General features: G+C 42.6%; 1 protein-coding gene across 1 annotated transcript; it reads left to right on the top strand.

Moving 5' to 3' along the window:
- The first annotated feature begins 820 nt into the window (after positions 1-820).
- stbd1 (starch binding domain 1) lies at positions 821-8926 on the top strand. The gene is made up of 2 exons (XM_041885324.2): positions 821-1350; positions 5627-8926. The coding sequence occupies exons 1-2, from the start codon at positions 942-944 to the stop codon at positions 7729-7731; spliced, it is 2514 nt and encodes an 837-aa protein (XP_041741258.2). The 5' UTR covers positions 821-941; the 3' UTR covers positions 7732-8926.
- The last annotated feature ends 13319 nt before the right edge of the window (positions 8927-22245 follow it).

Raw genomic sequence — 22245 nt, 5'->3', positions numbered from 1 at the left:
ATCATACATACATACATTTCAGTAGCTAGTAAAGCCAAATACATGGATTGTGGGACATACCCCTGTATTCCACTAGATGGCAGGAAATTCGTACTTTTCATTGACAGTATCAGTAACGCTGAGAGGCTGGAAAGGAACGAGTTCTCAATTGTGAGTATTGAAATAAATGGCTGTCAAATAATAAGATCCCAATCGTACCGGGTTATTCATGACTAAGTCCCATACCACCCACACACTAATAATTCATTTGTACACACCCTAGGCTTATGTGTGAGCCAGTCCACGATAATACAAAAAAAAAAGTCATCCGAATTTGTTTCACAAAGCATCAATTTCCATACAACATGACCAATGCAGCACACAATCATTAAAATATTGGTTTAACTATTTTCAGGGTGTGGCCTGTATGCAATTAATCGTATTGTTGTTTGATTGATTCATGTTTTATCATTTGGTTTAACATACAGGCTAGCCTAATTGGTGCTTGAGTGAAAGAAATGTGCAATATTTTTGATTGGATTGCCTCACTTGATCAATGTCTGCTCTAGCCATGTGTGCTGCTGGCCATTGATTCTTCCAACACCTGGTTATACCGTCACCCTGTATGAATAGTTTGAGACTAGTGGTACCCTAGGCCAGTGTTTCCCAAAGCTTGATGATGAGTTTGTTATTTGAATCAGCTGTGCAGAACTAGGGGGGGCAGTTTGGGAAACCCTGCCCTAGGGTGCGTTTACACAGGCAGCCCAATTCTGATTTTTTTTTTTACTACTAATTGGTATTTTGACAAATCACTTCAGATCTTTTCACGTCAGATATTTTTCAGAGCTGATATTATTGGTCCCAAAAAAAAAAGTCTCAGAATTGGGCTGCCTGTGTTAAACGCAGCCCATGATTCGAATCAGCCAATTGTCAGTGGGCTCACCTGATTGCAGATCTGAGATATGTGTGTGTGCCGCAACGAGAGGTCATTTGGAACGAGCGGGGAGAACAACACACACACACTCTTATTGGTATCCGAGTGCCTATATCCGATCACGTTGTTTTACCTGGCTCTCTGCTGTCGATGTTCAGAAGCTGCCAAAATGACCATCAAGAAAAGTAAAACCGTCGCCTTTGAAAGCCATGCTGGGGATTTAACTGCGTTGTGTTGCATGAATGATTGGATGATTGCAGTGGTTCTCGCTATTCTTGCCATAATGTCTGTATGGGCTGCAATGATCATATACAGATCTATACAGACACTGAAAGGTCCGAGAAGAAAGGTCGATGATGACACTATTCTGGTAACTGAAAAGGACGGAAAAGAGACTACAAACGAAGAAGCACCCCTCTCTTGTGTCGAGTCAACAGGTAAATCAGCGTTTATTCGTGTTCACCCTTCACTGGTCGGTTTTAAGATTTGAATGAAGACAAATATGCCTTAACCATTCATGTAGTAGGATTATTATCTTGCTCGTTGTGTTGCTGTAGATTATATGAAAGACCCTCCATGATGCTACACTCGGTAGCCTGCTACAGTCATGCCTACTAACACACACGTGTGCTCAGGTCTCCTTGAACTGAGTGCGCATGAGATAGAAAAATTAAAAATAGTTAAAGGGGTAGTTGACCCTACTACATTGGTTTCTTTACCCTGTAAGGAGTCCATGGACAAGAGATGATAACAAACCATGCTTTGGTTTAGTGTCCTTGACACTGTTTTAACATGCTAATGTTTGAGATTTTGTGGCACAAATCCCATTCAAGTCGTGATGGTTATTAGTATTTTTTTTGCATCATGTACAAATCCTCTGTAAGTGACATGGTTGAGCTTCACAATCAATATCAGATACTTTTGGATGATTTGGACATGTGGGGGAAAATGCTAATATCGGTCCCATGACTTGAATGGGATTTGTGCCACATGGGATTGTTGTGTGTGTGTATGTGTATATATATATGTATGTATGTATATATATGTATGTATGTGTGTGTGTATATATGTATATATATATATATATATATATATAAAAAATTGTATTGTCAGAATAAACTAATCTACAAATGCTACAACGTTAGCATGTGGAAATGGTGCCCGGGAAACTAAACCAATGCATGAATTCATGTCATAGCTTGTCCATAGACCATTTACAGGGTAAGAAAACCAATGTGTAATCTGGGTGAATTATCCTTTTTTGGATAAAAAGTCAACTCATACCAAAATATAAACTTTGCTGTGCGGAAGCCTGCCAGCAGCCGACCTACCAAAGGTTGCACCATGTCCATTTCTAAATGTATAAAAACGCATCTCTATCCCAACCCATTTCAACAGTTATCCATATTACCAGAGCTTCATTTTATTATTTCCAACTATTTCATGGCATATTTGCGGCCGCCAACATTTTAGAGAAATGCGTTTGACAAATCCAGAACCAGAACCAGCCACAGCCTAGCCAGCTGGCTAATCTTTTGAATAAGGTGTAATAAAAAAACAACACAACATAGCTTGCTAGCGTTTTTCACAACTGTCACTTGTTTGGTGCAAAAACATTTGCAACATAGTAAAATAAATCAGTGTGTATTTTTTTAAATATATATACCAGTGGGTGGGCTTATGCCCACCCATGGCAGCACCCCTGCCCAGTCATGTGAAGTCCATAGATTAGGGCCTAATTAAATTATTTCAATTGACTGATTTTCCTTTATATGAACTGTAACTCAGTAAAATTGCTGCATTTATATTTTTGATATATATGGAATTATTTTACTATGTCTTTGTTTGCAAACGTTTTGGCACCAAACAACTGGCATTGTGTTGTGACACAACAGCACATTTTAGCGTGGCCTTTTATTGTCCCCAGCACAAGGTGCACCTGTGTAATGATCATGCTGTTTTAATCAGCTTCTTGATGTGCCGCACCTGTCAGGGGGAGGGATTATCTTGGCAAAGGAGAAATGTTCACTAACAGGGATGTAAACAAATGTGTGCACAATTTCAGAGAAATAAGCTTTTTGTGCGTATTGAAACATTGCTGGGATCTTTTATTTCAGCTCATGAAACATGGGACCAACACTTTACGTGTTGAGTTTTATATTTTTGTTCAGTGTGTGTCTATATACACATATTTCATGCTGAAACCCTCATATTAAACACCAATGGTGTTCACTAAGTTGACGGTTCATATTTGGGATAATGTTTTCCAGCTTTGCGTCGTGTGTAAGAATAGCCCTTAGCCGTGGTATATTGGCCATATACCCCACCTCGGGCCTTACTGCTTAAATATACCCTTCCTTTGGAACCCTATGCACCGCTCATGTTAGATATTTTATGTAGGCCTAGCCGACACTTTTTTTTATATTTGGAAACTGACCAGGGCCCATTTCCCAAAAGCGTCTTAAGGCGAAGTTCATCGTTAGAACCTTTTGTAGGAGCATCGTTAACTCTCCAAGCTTTTTCCCAAAACCATCGTTACTGAAGTTGCACTTGAAAACGCTTGTTTACCGAATGCCTCCGCTGTTCTAGTGGTCTGAGTGAGGAGTGCATGTCTTGTCTTCCGCGTCACATTACACACTCAGTTTAACATAGAATCAAGAGGTTTCCGTCTGACCGCAGATAACTTCACAACGATGTTGTATACAAATAAAAAGGTGTTAATGTCTTTGCAATTTGTTTTAAACAAGCAAAGGATAAGAATATGCTTCAAATAAAACGGATGACTGTATGAAGATGAATGTATAGAAATCATATTAAATCGAGGGGTAAATCCATTTGAATTCACCCCTTTTTGATTTGAAAACTTTCCATACATATTTGCCCATTGTATAAGTGAACATAGTGACTTATTGGGTCCTGAATGCCAAAATGTTAGCGATAAAAAAGGTGTTCAAAGTTGCATACCCAACTATACAATGAGACATCCATGTCTTTATCACTGGAAAACGTCATCTGTTTAGATTTGATCTCATTTAAAAGCAGGGGTTGGAACCGGTTCAGGGAACAGAACCGGAAAATAACATTGCTCATTTGAAGAATCCGAACCACTAACAGAACCGTTATTTTAAAAGCATGAGAAGCAGTTAATGTTTTACAATCCGGCCTTTTTTTTTTTTTTTTTTTTTTGTCTCACAAAAACGCAACCAATCGCCTATGCAAGCCCTCTATCAATCAAACGTATTCCAGTGTCTGTCTGCCAGACTACCTGTCCGTCCCCCTCTGAAGCATGGTCCACTGCAGCCTACTGACGTTTCAGCTACCCCCCCTCCGACGCATAGCTGGACCGTTACAAACTTAATTCAGAAGATGATAGATTTATTTATTGGAGAATGGAAACTTTTTCAACGCGAATTAGGGATACTGTAGTTAACATTTTACATTGGATTTACTAACTACATAGGGTAAGACGTGTTTAATTCTGGTGCCGCTCTGCACACAAGCTTGTTAGCTAGCGAAGTAATTTAATGTCGAGCTAAATGTCCAAAAATATGATTGAGGATTGTAAAGGAACAGAAAGTAACAACACATTTTTTGGGGGGGCGGGTTGAACTGGTTCAGAACTTTATTTTGCTGGTCGGAACAGAAGGAAAAATAATGGTTGTCTTCAGAAAAACAATAGAAAAATCAGTTTAGTTCCAAAACTGTTTAAAAGCTTACGAACAGGGTTGTCAAACTATATATAATATGTTTTAATAAAAATGGTCGGTTTTTTTTAAACGTCAATTATCTAAACGCAGATGTATTTATTTGCAAACGTTGTAACTTAGATCCTATTTTACATATTGGGTTTTTGTGTTGTGCCCGTCATCGGTTGAGACACGAGTCTCTTGAATACAGGGTGGGTGTAATTTTTTGGGGGGCTGGTAAATGTACTAAAATGGGAATAACATTGAAGTATCTACTTTCAACTGGTACCACAAAGATGGTTGGCGGTCCACACATCAGAGAATGTTGACTTGAATGAAAATCTGTCTTTATACTGTCAATCCTCCATAGGAAACTGATTTTGAAATATACACTGAGCAAAACAATTAATGCAACATGTAAGGTGTTGGTCTGAACTGTCCAAATGGCCATAACCCCTGGAACATATCCCCGATTATCAATGATCCTGGTTAACAAGACCCCCTGCTCATCGCTCTGGTCTTACCAGACCCCCTGCTCATCGCTCTGGTCTTACCAGACCCCCTGCTCATCGCTCTGGTCTTACCAGTCTTAACACTCCCTATGAGCAACAGCATTTGTCTTAAGTTGATTTTCATGTTTTTCGACAGGACCTTAAAGACAAGACAATATAGAAATTACTAATTATGTACACTGAACAAACACATAAATGCAACATGTAAAGTGGTGGTCCCAATTTTTTTTTTTTTTTATGAGCTGAAATAAAATATCCCAGAAGTTTTCCGTATGCAGAAAGATAAGATTTTATGCATAAATTCATTTACGACCCTGTTAGTGAGCAAATTCGTTCTACACTGTCTTATCACAGCCCTGACTGACTGGTTTACCAACTCCCTTACCAAAATGGCTGACCTTTTTTTAATACTGTCCTGAAGGTTCATGTCATTATAGTATTTTAATTATATGGGTGTTATAATCAGAATGTGAGGATGTAACCTATCACTCATTTTGCCCCTGCTTCTATTTTAGAGGAGACTGCGGTGGTTCCAGAAGCACTGGAAAACTGGGATGGAGAGGGATGGAGGAGAGAGCCCATGATACGGATCCCAACAATCAATGAGGATGTAGAACCCATTGAGAGGATCCCAACAACAACCAATGAGAATGTAGAACCAATTGAGACGATCCCAACAACCAATGAGGATGTAGAACCCATTGAGAGGATCCCATCAATAACCAATGAGGATCTAGAAACCATTAAACGGAGAACAACCGAGGGGAGCGATGGTCCTTATGCTGAGAGGCAGATTGAGTTTCACCTCTGCTCTCCACCTGAAGAGCACTGTGGAGGCTTATGTCAGGACGACTCCCAGTCCCAGACGGACCATACCCAGGATAAGGAGGAGCAGACCACTACCAGTCACCGTTCCCTCAGTGACCTAAACAGTCAATCTGGACAGATGAAGGATACAGAAGTGTATAACCCGGAAGAGGAGGGTTTGAAGGAAGTTGAACTGAGGGATGATTGTCAACGTGAGGGCACAGAGGCGCCTGAGGCTAGCCGTCTGCATGCCTCTGCCAACGAGTCTCCGGAAGATCCAGAAGATGGAAATGAAACTCTCCCTGACACGATGTTGACTGACTCTGACCTTCAAGAACCTGACCATGTGTGTTATACAGAGATACAGGAAGTAAAATACCCAGATGATGACATGACCAGCCATGTTGCCACAGAGATGATATTGAGTGACACTGACCCTCCAGAACCCCTGCCTGGACATCTGTGTGGTACGGATATAGGTGAAGTTGTATGTTCAGAAGATTATGTGAACAGCTTAGTTACCATCATGCCTCTAGAAGAGCGGCCTGACATGATCTTGACTGACAATGATGTTAACAAACGTCTGGCTGACTTTGTGCATGAGGAGGCAGTAGAATGTTCGGATGATCGAGACAGCCATGTTGCTTTTGCCAACACCCAGGAAAGTCCAGAAAATTTGACATTGAGTGACGCAGACCTTCAAGAATATGACCAACTGTCTGTTACAGAGATCCAGGAAGTAAAATGCCCAGGTGCTGACATGATGACCAGCCATGTGGAGGTGATCTATGAGAAGACTAGAACCATGGAAGGTGACATGCAAGCTGACATGGAAGCTATGGTTGAGGATCTCTGCAGTCACTTCCCACAAGTGGTCGATGATCATTCTGCAGGTTTTGAATATTGTGATGTGGCGAAAAGAGAAGGTCTTGATGTCCATGGAAACGATCAACAACGGGCTCAAAGCTGGAATACAACCGGGATTGACCCTACAGAGAGGATGACGAGAAACCCTCAGGAACTGTTTGACAAACAACATCTGAATAAACAGCCAGACAGTCTCCGCAGTGATCCCAACAGAGACTGTGTTCTTCATGACAACGTGATGGAAGGGTTAAGCAGGGAGCCCATGGAGGCTCGAGACACCCATGTGGTTTCTGAGCGGAAGGGAGAGGGGGTTAGTACGAGCATAGACACACAGGTGGAGAAGAGTTGTCAGAAAGTTGAAATAAACATCATGGAAGCCACAATGGACTACAATGAATGGATGACTGTAAGTGGCACGGACGCAGAGGTTAACACTGACACTCCCTGGGTGAAGATAATCTACTCGTCCGTCGAATGCTCTACTGTAGCAGAGCATCATCCCACAGAAACTCGGCGTGATTCACATTATTCAACAATGGCTGACGCACCCGCATCAAAGGTCAAAGAAACTGGAACCACACCTGTATCACTAGATGGAGACCTGCAGGGGAATAAGAAGATGGCAGCTGTGCCTCCTATCATACCCCATGCAGTACAGGTGAGGTTCTGCATCCACTACCACACCCAGTCTCCCTGGCAGGAACTGGCTGTGACTGGAAACCAGCCGGAGCTGGGGAGCTGGACGGCCTTCGTTCCACTGGAGAGGGGCCAGGACGGGTTCTGGGCCAGCTGGGTCGCCCTCCCTGCGGAGAGACTGGTGGAGTGGAAGTTCGTGCTGGTGGAGAATGGAGAAATCCATCGCTGGGAGGAGAGCGGGAACAGACACCTGGAAACAGGTCATGGTGGTGGGGAGGTGACGCTCAACAGGTGGTGGGGCTACCTCTGAGTGAGCGACCGGTGGGGAGGGTAGTGAACGGCACTAGCGGTCGTTCTCTTCACCAGCGTACTACTAAGAATGCATGCCTAATATATTCTAAGTGGTGTGCTAGTGTGGCTGTTGAAACCGGATCAGTGTGGCTCTCACATAGGGAGAGGACTGACTGGCGCAAAGCGTTGTTTATAGAGAACTTGGTTGCATCCCAATTCTCTCCCCTTCACCCTGAAGTGTGCCCTAATTCTCTCCCCTTCACCCTGAAGTGTGCCCTAATTCTCTCCCCTTCACCCTGAAGTGAGCCCTAATTCTCTCCCCTTCACCCTGAAGTGTGCCCTAATTCTCTCCCCTTCATGCATTTGATTAAGCCTGGGGATATAGGGAGTTTCCAACATAATCCTTTTTCTTTTTACAAGGAAGTAAAGAAGTGCACACTTTGTGAAAAGGGGAGTTAAACCCCATGTATCTGATCAGGACTCTGTCCCTCTATGTACTGTATTATAGCAATACATCTATTATGCCAGTTGCACATCTGTTAAGTGAATGACGTTATGCGAGGGTAGAGTTCGATGAATGTCAATATAGTATGGAGCTTGGATATTGTCATTGTATGATTTATTCACTTTTTTTCAATAGAGCAGCTCTGTGTACTACTTCGGGCTTCTATACCAGCAGTATTTGTGCTGTGGCAGTATAGCAATAATAATCACAGCAATAAGTGTTATCCAGGTATTTTACATGTTTTACCGTAGTTACTCGGACTGCCTTGTGATTTGTGAAATGGGCTGTTTGTATTTACCCAAATAGAATGGTGTACTCACAAGCATCAACCGATTTATAGGTCAGTGAATTGTTATTATGCAAATACTGTGACGCTGGAATTTAAACGTCATATTCGTACTTCAGATCTTAGCTTCTTGAATTATATTTGTATGTATCATCCACACACAGTCTCTTGGAACCTTTTTGATAATACATTTATCAGTGTTCATTAATATTAGTTTTTTTTTGTTTTGACGTGTTAACTCACTTTAATTGTTTTGTTTACTTACCTTCAATTGTAATAATGTGTTTTGGTTCTCCTAAGTTGTAATCTTTTTTTATAATAAAATGTCTTACGATTGCAACGTTGTGGTTAATGTACTAAATGTTTAGGTGAAGGAGTGTTCTGACCAATTATCCAATAATAAACATATTTTCCTGGAATGCAGTACTGGCCAGACTCTCATTCTTAGTGTGGGCATCCCAAAAGATTTGCAGACTCTGATTCATCCCAAAGCCTCTTCCAAGGGATTTGGTATGAGGGCATGATAAACCGGGTAGTTTGGGTCCTCGACGCTCATTGGCTGAAGCGGCTTTTCAGCCGTGTGTACAGTTGACGTCGGAAGTTTACATACACTTTGGTTGGAGTCATTAAAACTTGTTTTTCAACCACTCCACAAATTTGTTAACAAACTATAGTTTTGGTAAGTCGGTTAGGACGTCTACTTTGTGCATGACACAAGTAATTTTTCCAACAGATTATTTCACTTACAATTCACTGTATCACAATTCCAGTGGGTCTGAAGTTTACATACACTAAGTTGACTGTGCCTTTAAACAGCTTGGAAAATTCCAGAAAATGATGTCATGGCTTTAGAAGCTTCTGATAGGCTAATTGACATAATTTGAGGCCTACCTTCAAACTCTGTGTGTCTTTGCTTCATGGCTGATTTTATTTTGATTTTCCCAAGACCTCAGACAAATAATTGTAGACTTCCATAAATCTGGTTCATCCTTGGGAGCAATTTCCAAAAGCCTCAAAGTACCGCGTTCATCCGTACAAACAATAGTACGCAAGTATAAACACCATGGGACCACGCAGCCGTCATACCGCTCAGGAAGGAGACGCGTTCTGTCTCCTAGAGATGAACATACTTTGGTGCGAAAAGTGCAAATCACTCCCAGAACAACAGCAAAGGACCTTGTGAAGATGCTGGAGGAAACCGGTACAAAAGTCTATATCCACAGTAAAACAAGTCCTATATTGACATAACCTGAAAGGCCGCTCAGCAAGGAAGAAGCCACTGCTCCAAAACCACCATAAAAAAGCCAGACTACGGTTTGCAACTGCACATGGGGACAAAGATCGTACTTTTAGGAGAAATGTCCTCTGGTCTGATAAAACAAAAATATAACTTTTCGGCCAAAAAAAGGTGGTGCCTTGCAAGCTGAAGAACACCATCCCAAATGTGAAGTACGGGGGTGGCAGCATCATGTTGTGGGGGTGCTTTGCTGCAGGAGGGACTGGTGCACTTCACAAAATAGATGGCATCATGAGGAAGGAAAATTATGTGGATATATTGAAGCAACATCTCAAGACATCAATCAGGAAGTTAAAGCTTAGTCGCAAATGGGTCTTCCAAATGGACAATGACCCCAAGCATACTTCCAAAGTTGCTTAAGGACAACAAAGTCAAGATATTGGAGTGGCCATCACAAAGCCCTGACCTCAATCCTATAGAACATTTGTGGGCAGAACTGAAAAAGTGTGTGCGAGCAAGGAGGCCTACAAACCTGACTCATTTACACTAGCTCTGTCAGAAGGAATGGGCCAAAATTCACCCAACTTATTGTGGGAAGCTTGTGGAAGGCTACCTGAAACGTTTGACCCAAGTTAAACAATTTAAAGGCAATGCTACCAAATACTAATTGAGTGTATGTAAACTTCTGACCCACTGGGAATGTGATGAAAGAAATAAAAGCTGAAATAAATCATTCTCTCTACTATTATTCTGACATTTCACATTCTTAAAATAAAGTGGTGATCCTAACTGACCTAAGACAGGGAAGTTTGACTAGGATTAAAAGTCAGGAATTGTGAAAAACTGAGTTGTATGGTATATGTAAACTTCCAAATTCAACCTTTCTGTCGAGGTAATATAGGGTTGGCAAAGGGGTGGAGCAGGGAAGGCAGAACATTGGGAGGAGACACAAAGCCTAAATTGAAGGTAACGGAAAAAGTGAGATGGAGGCAAAGAGTATTTAGAGGCCAGGTTGGGAAAACTAGACAAAAATCTATTTACATATACAGTACCAGTCAAAAGTTTAAATACATCTACTCATTCCAGGGTTTTTCTTTCTTTTTACTATTTTCTACTTTGTAGAATAATAGTGAAGACATCAAAACTATGAAATAACACATATGGAATCATGTAGTAACCAAAAAAGTGGTAAACAAATCAAAATATATTTTAGATTATTCAAAGTAGCACCCCTTTGCCTTGATGACAGCTTTGCACACTCTTGGCATTCTCTCAACCAGCTTCATGACGAATGCTTTTCCAACAGTCTTGAAGGAGTTCCCACATATGCCTGAGCACTTGTTGTCTGCTTTTCCTTCACTCTGCGGTCCAACTCATCCCAAATCATCTCAACTGGGTTGAGGTCGGATGATTGTGGTTGGCCAGGTAATCTGATGCAGCACTCCATCGCTCTCCTTCTTGGTCAAATAGTCCTTACCCAGCCTGCATATAATGATAACCTATGTTGAACTCCTTCCTGTGTTACACCTTGGAAAAAGGAGGATGCCTGTAAAGCTGCCCCAACCATGACCTGTTTCCAGGTGTCTGTTCCCGCTCTCCTCCCAGCGATGGATTTCTCCATTCTCCACCAGCACAAACTTCCACTCCACCAGTCTCTCCGCAGGGAGGGCGACCCAGCTGGCCCAGAACCTGTCCTGGCCCCTCTCCAGTGGAACGAAGGCCGTCCAGCTCCCCAGCTCCGGCTGGTTTCCAGTCACAGCCAGTTCCTGCCAGGGAGACTGGGTGTGGTAGTGGATGCAGAACCTGACCTGTACTGCATGGGGTATGATAGGAGGCACAGCTGCCATCTTCTTATTCCCCTGCAGGTCTCCATCTAGTGATACAGGTGTGGTTCCAGTTTCTTTGACCTTTGATGCGGGTGCGTCAGCCATTGTTGAATAATGTGAATCACGCCGAGTTTCTGTGGGATGATGCTCTGCCTCAGCAGAGCATTCGACGGACGAGTGGCTTATCTTCACCCAGGGAGTGTCAGTGTTAACCTCAGCGTCCGTGCCACTTACAGTCATCCATTCATTGTAGTCCATCGTGGCTTCCATGATGTTTATTTCAACTTTCTGACAACTCTTCTCCACCTGTGTGTCTATGCTTTTACTAACCCCCTCTCCCTTCCGCTCAGAAACCACATGGGTGTCTCGAGCCTCCATGGGCTCCCTGCCTAACCCTTCCATCACGTTGTCATGAAGAACACAGTCTCTGTTGGTATCACTGCGGAGACTGTCTGGCTGTTTGTTCAGATGTTGTTTGTCAAACAGTTCCTGAGGGTTGCTCGTCATCCTCTCTGTAGGGTCAATCCCGGTTGTATTCCAGCTTTGAGCCCGTTGTTGATCGTTTCCATGGACATCAAGACCTTCTCTTTTCGCCATCCCTGCATTTGCCACATCACAATATTCAAAACCTGCAGAATGATCATCGTCCACTTGTGGGAAGTGACTGCAGAGATCCTCAGCCATAGCTTCCATGTCAGCTTGCATGTCACCTTCCATGGTTCTAGTCTTCTCATAGATCACCTCCACATGGCTGGTCATCATGTCAGCACCTGGGCATTTTACTTCCTGGATCTCTGTAACAGACAGTTGGTAAAGTTCTTGAAGGTCTGCGTCACTCAATGTCACATTTTCTGGACTTTCCTAGTTGTTGGCAAAAGCAACATTATAAATCCAAGATATGGCTCAGAAGTGACTGTCAAACCAATGCTGGGCGTCCTCGCGGGTGTCGAACTATAGCTTCCCCCCCGGCATGTTCAACGTGGAGACGAGCAGGGAAAACGGAGTGAGAATTTTCACTTTCTTCTCATGAAGGTTGCATTTCACATCGAGGAATTTTGCTCTCTTCTTGGCAACACTCGACTGCAGAAGTGTAGCTGGCCTCTGCCCTCTGGAAGTAGTGAAAATGGATGATAAACACTCTATGCTTGGAGTATCCGCCCGTTGGGGAGGGGCCAATGCGGTGGGCTCTGTCCAGCTTCGGGGGTGATGGAACGTTGGCCGGACCTCCGCAAAGAAGTCTGACATGAACTCAACTTAGTCCCCTCCAAGTTTCTCTGGTATACCAACAACCCGAAGATTGCAACGGCGAGAACGGGATTCCAGTTCTTGTCAATCAGCTTTTGGTTTTCGGAGCTCAGACGTGCGACTGTTTTCTCAAGGGCTACTATGCGGTCACTGTGGTCACACGGGTCATGTTCAAAGCAGTCAAGTCGGCGGCCTTGTTCATCCGCAGCGTCTCGGACACCATCCAGGACGGCGGAGAAGGGGGGCCAGAGCAGCATCGATGGCAGTTTTGAGCTGAGTGACAATGGTAGCTTTAATTTCCGAGATCAGAACCGTACGGAGGTTCTGAAGATCTGTGGGGGAGTGTGACCGCATGAGACTCCGTAACGGTTGGACTGGAGTCGGCGCCATTACCATTCACGTTTGCCAACAGGGTTGAAACATTAGTTACAGGTCTTCTGCTCTTCAGATCGTGTGACATTTGAATCAAAAAGGTAATTTACAAACTCAACAATCAAATCTGATATGTAAGAAAGTGGAATGCAAAGTAAAAATGTGGCAAAATTAACTAATGAGTAGGAGCCTCGTCCACGAGCTTCTTCTCCATTCACATGCTCAACCGGAAGCCCGAATCCACTAATTTGAAGGGGTGTCCACATACCTTTGTGTATATACAGTGGCTTGCGAAAGTATTCCCCCCCCCTTGGCATTTTTCCTATTTTATTGCTGTTACGATGTCCAACGAGGCTGCCCCTCCTCCTTGTTCGGGCAGGCTTCGGCGTTCGTCGTCACCGGAGTACTAGCTACTGCCGATCTCATTCTCATCACTCCACTTGTCATGTCTTGTCAATCACACACACCTGGTGCTCATTCCCCTAATTAGTATGTGTATAAGTGTTCCCTCTGTTCCCCTTGTCTTTGTGAGTGATTGTTTATTGTGAGAGCATGTTAGCTCGGTTGAGCTACTCAACATTGTATTTATACCAAGGTGGATGTGTTTCCCTTGAGCTTGTTCCTTTTGATGCTTGGGGCGTTTGATATATGTGAACGCATTACACTCTGGACTTCGGTATTTGACCTCCTGCACCTGACTCCTTCATTTCACCTCGTCACAGTTGCCTTACAACCTAGTATTAAAATTGATTTTTTGGGGATTTGTATCATTTGATTTACACAACATGCCTACCACTTTGAAGATGCAAAATATGTTTTATTGTGAAACAAACAAGAAATAAGACAAAAAAACAGAAAACTTGAACGTGCATAACTATTCACCCCCCCCCCAAAGTCAATACTTTGTAGAGCCACCTTTTGCAGCAATTAAAGCTGCAAGTATCTTGGGGTATGTCTCTATAAACTTGGCACATCTAGCCACTGGGATTTTGGCCCATTCTTCAAGGCAAAACTGCTCCAGCTCCTTCAAGTTGGATGGGTTCCGCTGGTGTACAGCAATCTTTAAGTCACCACAGATTCTCAATTGGATTGAGGTCTGGGCTTTCCAAGACATTTAACTGTTTCCCCTTAAACCACTTGAGTGTTGCTTTAGCAGTATGCTTAGGGTCATTGTCCTGCTGGAAGGTGAACCTCCGCCCCAGTCTCAAATCTCTGGAAGACTGAAACAGGTTTCCCTCAAGAATTTCCCTGTATTTAGCGCCATCCATCATTCCTTCAATTCTGACCAGTTTCCCAGTCCCTGCCGATGAAAAACATCCCCACAGCATGATGCTGCCACCACCATGCTTCACTGTGGGGATGGTGTTCTCGGGGTGATGAGAAGTGTTGGGTTTGCGCCAGACATAGCGTTTTCCTTGATGGCCAAAAGGCTCAATTTTAGTCTCATTTGACCAGAGTACCTTCTTCCATATGTTTGGGGAGTCTCCCACATGCCTTTTGGCGAACACCAAACGTGTTTGCTTGTTTTTTTCATTAAGCAATGGCTTTTTTTCTGGCCACTCTTCCGTAAAGCCCAGCTCTGTGGAGTGTACGTCTTAAAGTGGTCCTATGGACAGATACTCCAATCTCCGCTGTGGAGCTTTGCAGCACCTTCAGGGTTATTTTTGGTCTCTTTGTTGCCTCTCTGATTAATGCCCTCCTTGCCTGGTCCGTGAGTTTTGGTGGGTGGCCCTCTCTTGGCAGGTTTGTTGTGGTGCCATATTCTTTCCATTTTTTCATAATGGATTTAATGGTGCTCCGTGGGATGATCAAAGTTTCGAATATTTTTTTTATAACAAAACCCTGATCTGTACTTCTCCACAACTTTGCCCCTGACCTGTTTGGAGAGCTCCTTGGACTTCATGGTGCCGCTTGCTTGGTGGTGCCCCTTGCTTAGTGGTGTTGCAGACTCTGGGGCCTTTCAGAACAGGTGTATATATACTGAGATCATGTGACACTTAGATTGCACACAGGTGGACTTTATTGAACTAATTATGTGACTTTTGAAGGTAATTGGTTGCACCAGATCTTATTTAGGAGCTTCATAGCAAAGGGGGTGAATACATATACACTCAACACTTTAACGTTCTTTTTTTTGTGAATTTTTTTAAACAAGTTCATTTCATTTCACTTCACCAGTTTGGACTATTTTGTGTATGTCCATTACATGAAATCCAAATAAAAATCCATTTAAATTACAGGTTGTAATGCAACAAAATAGGAAAAACACCAAGGGGGATGAATACTTTTGCAAGGCACTGTACTTGGGAGCTAGTGTGTATATAAGTCAAATGTTCAGTCTCTTGCCTGAGTTTGGCTGAGTTATATTAGTACCGATTCCATGGCAAATGGTTTATGAACTGATATTAATTTTTTGGGGACAAAATAAAAAAAAAAGGTATAATCTTTTGTAAATGATATCATCAGTAGGACTGGTGGAGTTATGTCGCACATGCAGCTAACAAAAACAAATGGAAATGTCTGCTCTACCCAAAATTACAACCAAATAATTGCAGCCTTACCGCAAAAATGGAAGAGGAAAGTGGAAGGAGGAGAAAGTAAGGAACTTGTCTGTCGGCCTTGCATTAAAGAACATACTTGGTTAAGGAAAACTGTGATAAATAAAAAAGTATATCAGTTTCATTTAAGGACCAAAGGATTGACAGCCGTCCCATATAGATTGCAAAATAGTTGGGAAGAGATTTTCGATGTACTGATTCCATGGCATAGTGTTTATGAACTGATACTCAAAACGACGCCAGATTCAAAACTTAGAATTTTTCAATTGAAATTATTGTATAAAATTCTTGCTACCAATAGAATGTTATTTATATGGGGGATACAACCATCCCAGCTCTGCAGATTTTGCTGCGAGGAGACAGAATCATTAGATCATTTGTTTTGGTACTGTCCATTTGTAGCTTGTTTTTGGTCACAGGTCCAGGAATGGCTGAAGGATTTCAATATTTACCTGGAGCTAACCCTGCAGATAGCACTACTGGGTGATCTGAAAAGTAATAGTCAATCGATCAATAATATAATAATACTTTTAGCAAAAATGTTTATTTTCAATTTACAATCTGTAGAAACACTGAGAATAGAAGGGTTCAGAACTTTTGTGAAACTAATAACAACAAAATAACTAATATAAAACATACTATGTCCATAATAAGTATATACTGTAGGTTGAGAACTTTTGTGAAAGATCACAGTTTGGGGGATACCGGTTCAGAATTGTATTATGCTGGTCTGAACAGTGGAACGTATTTTATTAATGTGAAATGTCAGAATGATAGTAGAGAGAATGATTTATTTCAGCTTTTATTTATTTCATCACATTCCCAGTGTGTCAGAAGGTTACATAGACTCAATTAGTATTTGGTAGCATTGCCTTTAAATTGTTTAACTTGGGTCAAACGTTTCGGGTAACATTCCACAAGCTTCCCACAATAAGTTGGGGAATTTTGGCCCATTCCTCCTGACAGAGCTGGTGTAACTGAGTCAGGTTTCTAGGCCTCCTTGTTCGCACACGCTTTTCAGTTCTGCCCACTGTCACGACTTCCGCCGAGGCTGCCCCCCCTCCTGGTTCGGGCAGGCTTCGGCGTTTGTCGTCACCGGAGTACTAGCTACTGCCGATCCCATTCTCATCACTCCACTTGTCATGTCTTGTCAATCACACACACCTGGTGCTCATTCCCCTAATTAGTATGTGTATTAGTGTTCCCTCTGTTCCCCTTGTCTTTGTGAGTGATTGTTTTGTTGTGAGAGCATGTAGCTCGGTTGATCTACATTTCACTGTGTTATTGCCAAGGTGGATGTTTTCCCTTGTACAGTTTCGTTTGACGCTTGGGGCGTTTGATTTATGCAAACGGAATAAACTCTGGACTTCTGTGTTTTACCTCCTGCGCCTGACTCCATCTTTCACACCTCGTCACACCCACACATTTTCTATAGGATTGAGGTCAGGGCTTTGTGATGGCCACTCCAATACCTTGACTTTGTTGTCCTTAAGCCATTTTGCCACAACTTTGGAAGTATGCTAGGGGTCATTGTCCATTTGGAAGACCCATTTGCGACCAAGCTTTAACTTCCTGACTGATGTCTTGAGATGTTGCTTCAATATATCCACATAATTTTCCTTCCTCATGATGCCATCTATTTTGTGAAGTGCACCAGTCCCTCCTGCAGCAAAGCACCCCCACAGCATGATGCTGCCACCCCCATGCTTCACGGTTAGGATGGTGTTCTTCGGCTTGCAAGGTCCGCCTTTTTCCTCCAAACATAACGATGGTCATTATGGCCAAACAGTTATATTTTTGTTTCATCAGACCAGAGGACATTTCTCCTAAAAGTACGATCTTTGTCCCCATGTGCAGTTGCAAACCGTAGTCTGGCTTTTTTATGGCGGTTTTTGGAGCAGTGGCTTCTTCCTTGCTGAGCGGCCTTTCAGGTTATGTCGATATAGGACTTGTTTTACTGTGGATATAGATCCTTTTGTACCTGTTTCCTCCAGCATCTTCACAAGGTCCTTTGCTGTTGTTCTGGGATTAATTTGCACTTTTCGCACCAAAGTACGTTCATCTCTAGGAGACAGAATGTGTCTCCTTCCTGAGCGGTATGAAGGCTGCGTGGTCCCATGGTGTTTATACTTGCGTACTATTGTTTGTACAGATGAACGTGGTACCTTCAGGCGTTTGGAAATTGCTCCCAAGAATGAACCAGACTTGTGGAGGTCTACAATTTTTTTTCTGAGGTCTTGGATGATTTCTTTTGATTTTCCCATGATGTCAAGCAAAGAGGCACTGAGTTTGAAGGTAGGCCTTGAAATACATCCATAAGTACACCTCCAATTGACTCAAATGATGTCAATTAGCCTATCAGAAGCTTCTAAAGCCATGACATCATTTCCTGGAATTTTCCAAGCTGTTTAAAGGCACAGTCAACTTAGTGTACGTAAACTTCTGACCAACTGGAATTGTGATACAGTGAATTATAAGTGAAATAAACTGTCTGTAAACAATTGTTGGAAAAATTACTAAGTAGATGTCCTAACCAACTTGCCAAAACTGTAGTTTGTTAACGAGTTTTAATGACTCCAACCTACGTGTATGTAAACTTCCGACTTCAACTGTATGTGTATGTATATGTATATATATTTGCGAGAGAAAAAAACATATGGGGGATTGGAAGTGATGCAGACAATTACATTGCAATATTAAAGCTGATCTACCCCCTAAAAAATTTAAAATATATAAAAACAAAAACACTGCCAACACCAGTACACATGTAACCCCCATGCCGGAGACAATTGTGCCCCATGGGTCCCCCGGTCGCGTGCAACAGAGCCCGGACTGGAACCAGGATCTCTAGACCACTGCGCCACTCGGGATGCCCTTTTTAAGGTATCTCTGACCAACCGAGGTATCTCTGACCAACCGAGGTATCTCTGACCAACCGAGGTATCTCTGACCAACCGAGGTATCTCTGACCAACCGAGGTATCTCTGACCAACCGAGGTATCTCTGACTAACCAACCGATGCATATCTGTATTCCCAGTCATGTGAAATCAATAGATTGATTTCCTTATATGAACTCTAACTCAGTACAATCTTAGAAGTTGTAGCATGTTGCGTTTATATTTATACAGTGAATTCGGAAAGTATTCAGATCCCTTCCCTTTTTCCACATTTTGTTACGTTACAGCCTTATTCTAAAATGGATTACATTTTTTTCCTCATCAATCTACAAACAATATCCCATAATGACAAAGTGAAAAATAATAAAAACCTTATTTACATAAGTATTCAGACCCTTTGGTATGAGACTCGAAATTGAGCTCAGGTGCATCCTGTTTTCATTGATCATCCTTGAGATGTTTCTACAACTTGATTGGAGTCCACCTGTGGTAAATTCAATTGATTGGACATGATTTGGAAAGGCACACACCTTTCTATATAAGGTCCTACAGTTGACAGTGCATGTCAGAGCAAAAACCAAGCCATGAGGTCGAAGGAATTGTCCGTAGAGCTCCGAGACAGGATTGTGTCGAGGCACAGATCTGGGGAAGGGTACCAAAAAATGTCTGCAACATTGAAAGTCCCCAAGAACACAGTGGCCTCCATCATTCTTAAATGGAAGAAGTTTGGAACCACCAAGACTCTTCCTAGAGCTGGCCGCACGGACAAACTGAGCAATCGGGAGAGAAGGGCCTTGGTCAGGGAGGTGACCAAGAACCCAATGGTCACTCTGACAGAGCTCCAGAGTTCCTATGTGGAGATGGGAGAACCTTCCAGAAGGCCAACCATCTCTGCAGCACTCCACCAATCAGGCCTTTATGGTAGAGTGGCCAGATTGAAGCCACTCCTCAGTAAAAGGCACATGACTGCCCGCTTGGAGTTTGCCAAAAGTCACCTAAAGGACTCCCAGACCATGAGAAACAAGATTCTCTGGTCTGAAAACCAATATTGAACTATTTTGCCTGAATGCCAAGCTTCACATCTGGAGTAAACCTGGCACCATCCCTATGGGGAAGCATGGTGGTGGCAGCATCATGCTGTGGGGATGTTTTTTTTTTTTACTATACCCCCTTCTCCACAGTTACTACTGTACCCCCTTCTCCACAGTTATTACTATATACCCTTCTCCACAGTTATTACTATACCCCCTTCTCCACAGTTATTAGTGTTACCCTTCTCCAGTTATGTCACGTCCTGACCTTGAGAACCTGTTATTCTCCAGTTAGTTTGGTCAGGGTGTGAATGTTGACATATCTAGTTTATCTATTTCTATGTTGGCCGGGTGTGGTTCCCAATCAGAGGCAGCTGTCGATCGTTGTCTCTGATTGGGGATCATACTTAGGCAGCCATTTTGCCTACCTTTAGTTGCGGGATCTTGTTTCTATTACTGTTTGGCTTGTTGTATGTGTAGCCTCTTGAACTTCACGTTCTGTTGGATTTTGTTATTTTGTCGGTGTTTTATTAGAATAAACGACTATGTACGCGTACCACGCTGCACCTTGGTCCGATCCTTTACACAACGGACGTGACAAGTTATTGCTGTAGCCCCTTCTCCAAGAAGGCAAGGCCTAGCAAGGATAGAAATAACATCCACATTTGGAGTTAAAAACCCTCCCCCATGACTGGGACAGAGAGGGACTGAGGGTTTCAGTGGTCATTGCACCATGCACCATGAGATAAGTCTGTCCATAGTCCACTGGTCGAGCAGAGCTACTGCCACAGGTGGGCTTGATCAAACAGTGATCAAAAGGTTTTCAGTGACTTTTCAGAACAAAAGTTCAGTGACCTAGTGCCCATTGGCCTAGTTTAAATCAAATCAAAACACATTTTATTCAAATGAAATCAAAATGTGTTGGTCCCACAGACATATTTAGCAGATGTTATTGCTTGTGTTCCCACTGTAGCTCCAGTAATGTCTAACAATTCACAACAACACAGATCTAAAAGGAAAAAGAATGGAATTAAGAAATATATCAATATTAGGACGAGCAATGTCAGAGTCTATATATATGTATATATATTTGTATGTATGTATGTATGGGTATATATACTGTATACACACACACACACACACACACATTTTGTGTGTGTATACAGTACCAGTCAAAAGTATGGACCCACCTACTCATTCCAAGATTTTTCTTTATTATTACTATTTTCTACTTTGTAGAATAATAGTGAAGACTTCAAAACGATGAAATAACACATATGGAATCATGTAGTAACCAAAAAAGTGTTAAACAAATCAAAATATATTTTATATTTGAGATTCTTCAAAGTAGCCACCCTTTGCCTTGATGACAGCTTTGCACACTCTTGGCATTCTCTCAACCAGCTTCATGAGGTAGTCACCTGGAATGCATTTCAATTCATTTGTGGTATTTCTTTCCTTCTTAATGCGTTTGAGCCAATCAGTTGTGTTGTGACAAGGAAGGGGTGGTATACAGAAGTTAGCCCTATTTGGTAAAAGACCAAGTCCATATTATGGCAAGAACAGCTCAAATAAGCAAAGAGAAACGACAGTCCATCATTACTTTAAGACATGAAGGTCAGTCAATCCGGAACATTTCAAGAACTTTGAAAGTTTCTTCAAGTGCAGTCGCAAAAACCATCACGCGCTATGATGAAACTGGCTTTCATGAGGACCGCCACAGGAAAGGAAGACCCAGAGTTACCTCTGCTGCAGAGGATAAGTTCATTAGAGTTAACTACACCTCAGATTGCAGCCCAAATAAATGCTTCACAGAGGTCATGTAACAGACACATCTCAACATCAACTGTTCAGAGGAGACTGCGTGAATCAGGCCTTCATGGTCGAATTGCTGCAAAGAAAGCACTAGTAAAGGACACCAATAAGAAGAAGAGACTTGCCTGGGCCAAGAAACACGAACAATGGACATTAGACCGGTGGAAATCTGTCCTTTGGTCTGATGAGTCCAAAATTGAGATTTTTGGTTCCAACCGCCGTGTCTTTGTGAGACGCAGAGTAGGTGAACGGATGATCTCCGCATGTGTAGTTCCCACCGTGAAGCATGGAGGAGGAGGTGTGATGGTGTGGGGGTGTGTTGCTGGTGACACTGTCAGTGATTTATTTAGAATTCAAGACACACTTAACCAGCATGGCTACCACAGCATTCTGCAGCGATACGCCATCCCATCTGGTTTGCGCTTAGTGGGACTATTATTTGTTTTTCAACAGGACAATGACCCAAAACACACCTCCAGGCTGTGTAAGGGCTATTTGACAAAGAAAGGAGAGTGATGGAGTGCTGCATCAGATGAGCTGGCCTCCACAATCATCCGAGCTCAACCCAATTGAGATGGTTTGGGATGAGTTGGACTGCAGAGTGAAGGAAAAGCAGCCAACAAGTGCTCAGCATATGTGGGAACTCCTTCAAGACTTTTTGAAAAGCATTCCCCATGAAGCTGGTTGAGAGAATGCCAAGAATGTGCAAAGCTGTCATCAAGGTAAGGGTGGCTACTTTGAAGAATCTCAAATATAACAT

This window comes from Coregonus clupeaformis, chromosome 9 (assembly GCF_020615455.1).
Source record: "Coregonus clupeaformis isolate EN_2021a chromosome 9, ASM2061545v1, whole genome shotgun sequence".
Taxonomy (NCBI): Eukaryota; Metazoa; Chordata; class Actinopteri; order Salmoniformes; family Salmonidae; genus Coregonus; species Coregonus clupeaformis.
The sequence above is the reverse complement of the archived record's forward strand: the minus strand, read 5'-3'. Positions and strand labels throughout refer to the sequence as shown.

Bases quoted from the DNA above. Each gene is read 5' to 3' on its own strand.
- stbd1 (XM_041885324.2), top strand. From the start codon at position 942: ATGTGTGTGTGCCGCAACGAGAGGTCATTTGGAACGAGCGGGGAGAAC. The intron at 1,351-5,626 runs GTAAATCAGCGT...CTTCTATTTTAG, and splicing joins CTCTTGTGTCGAGTCAACAG to AGGAGACTGCGGTGGTTCCA.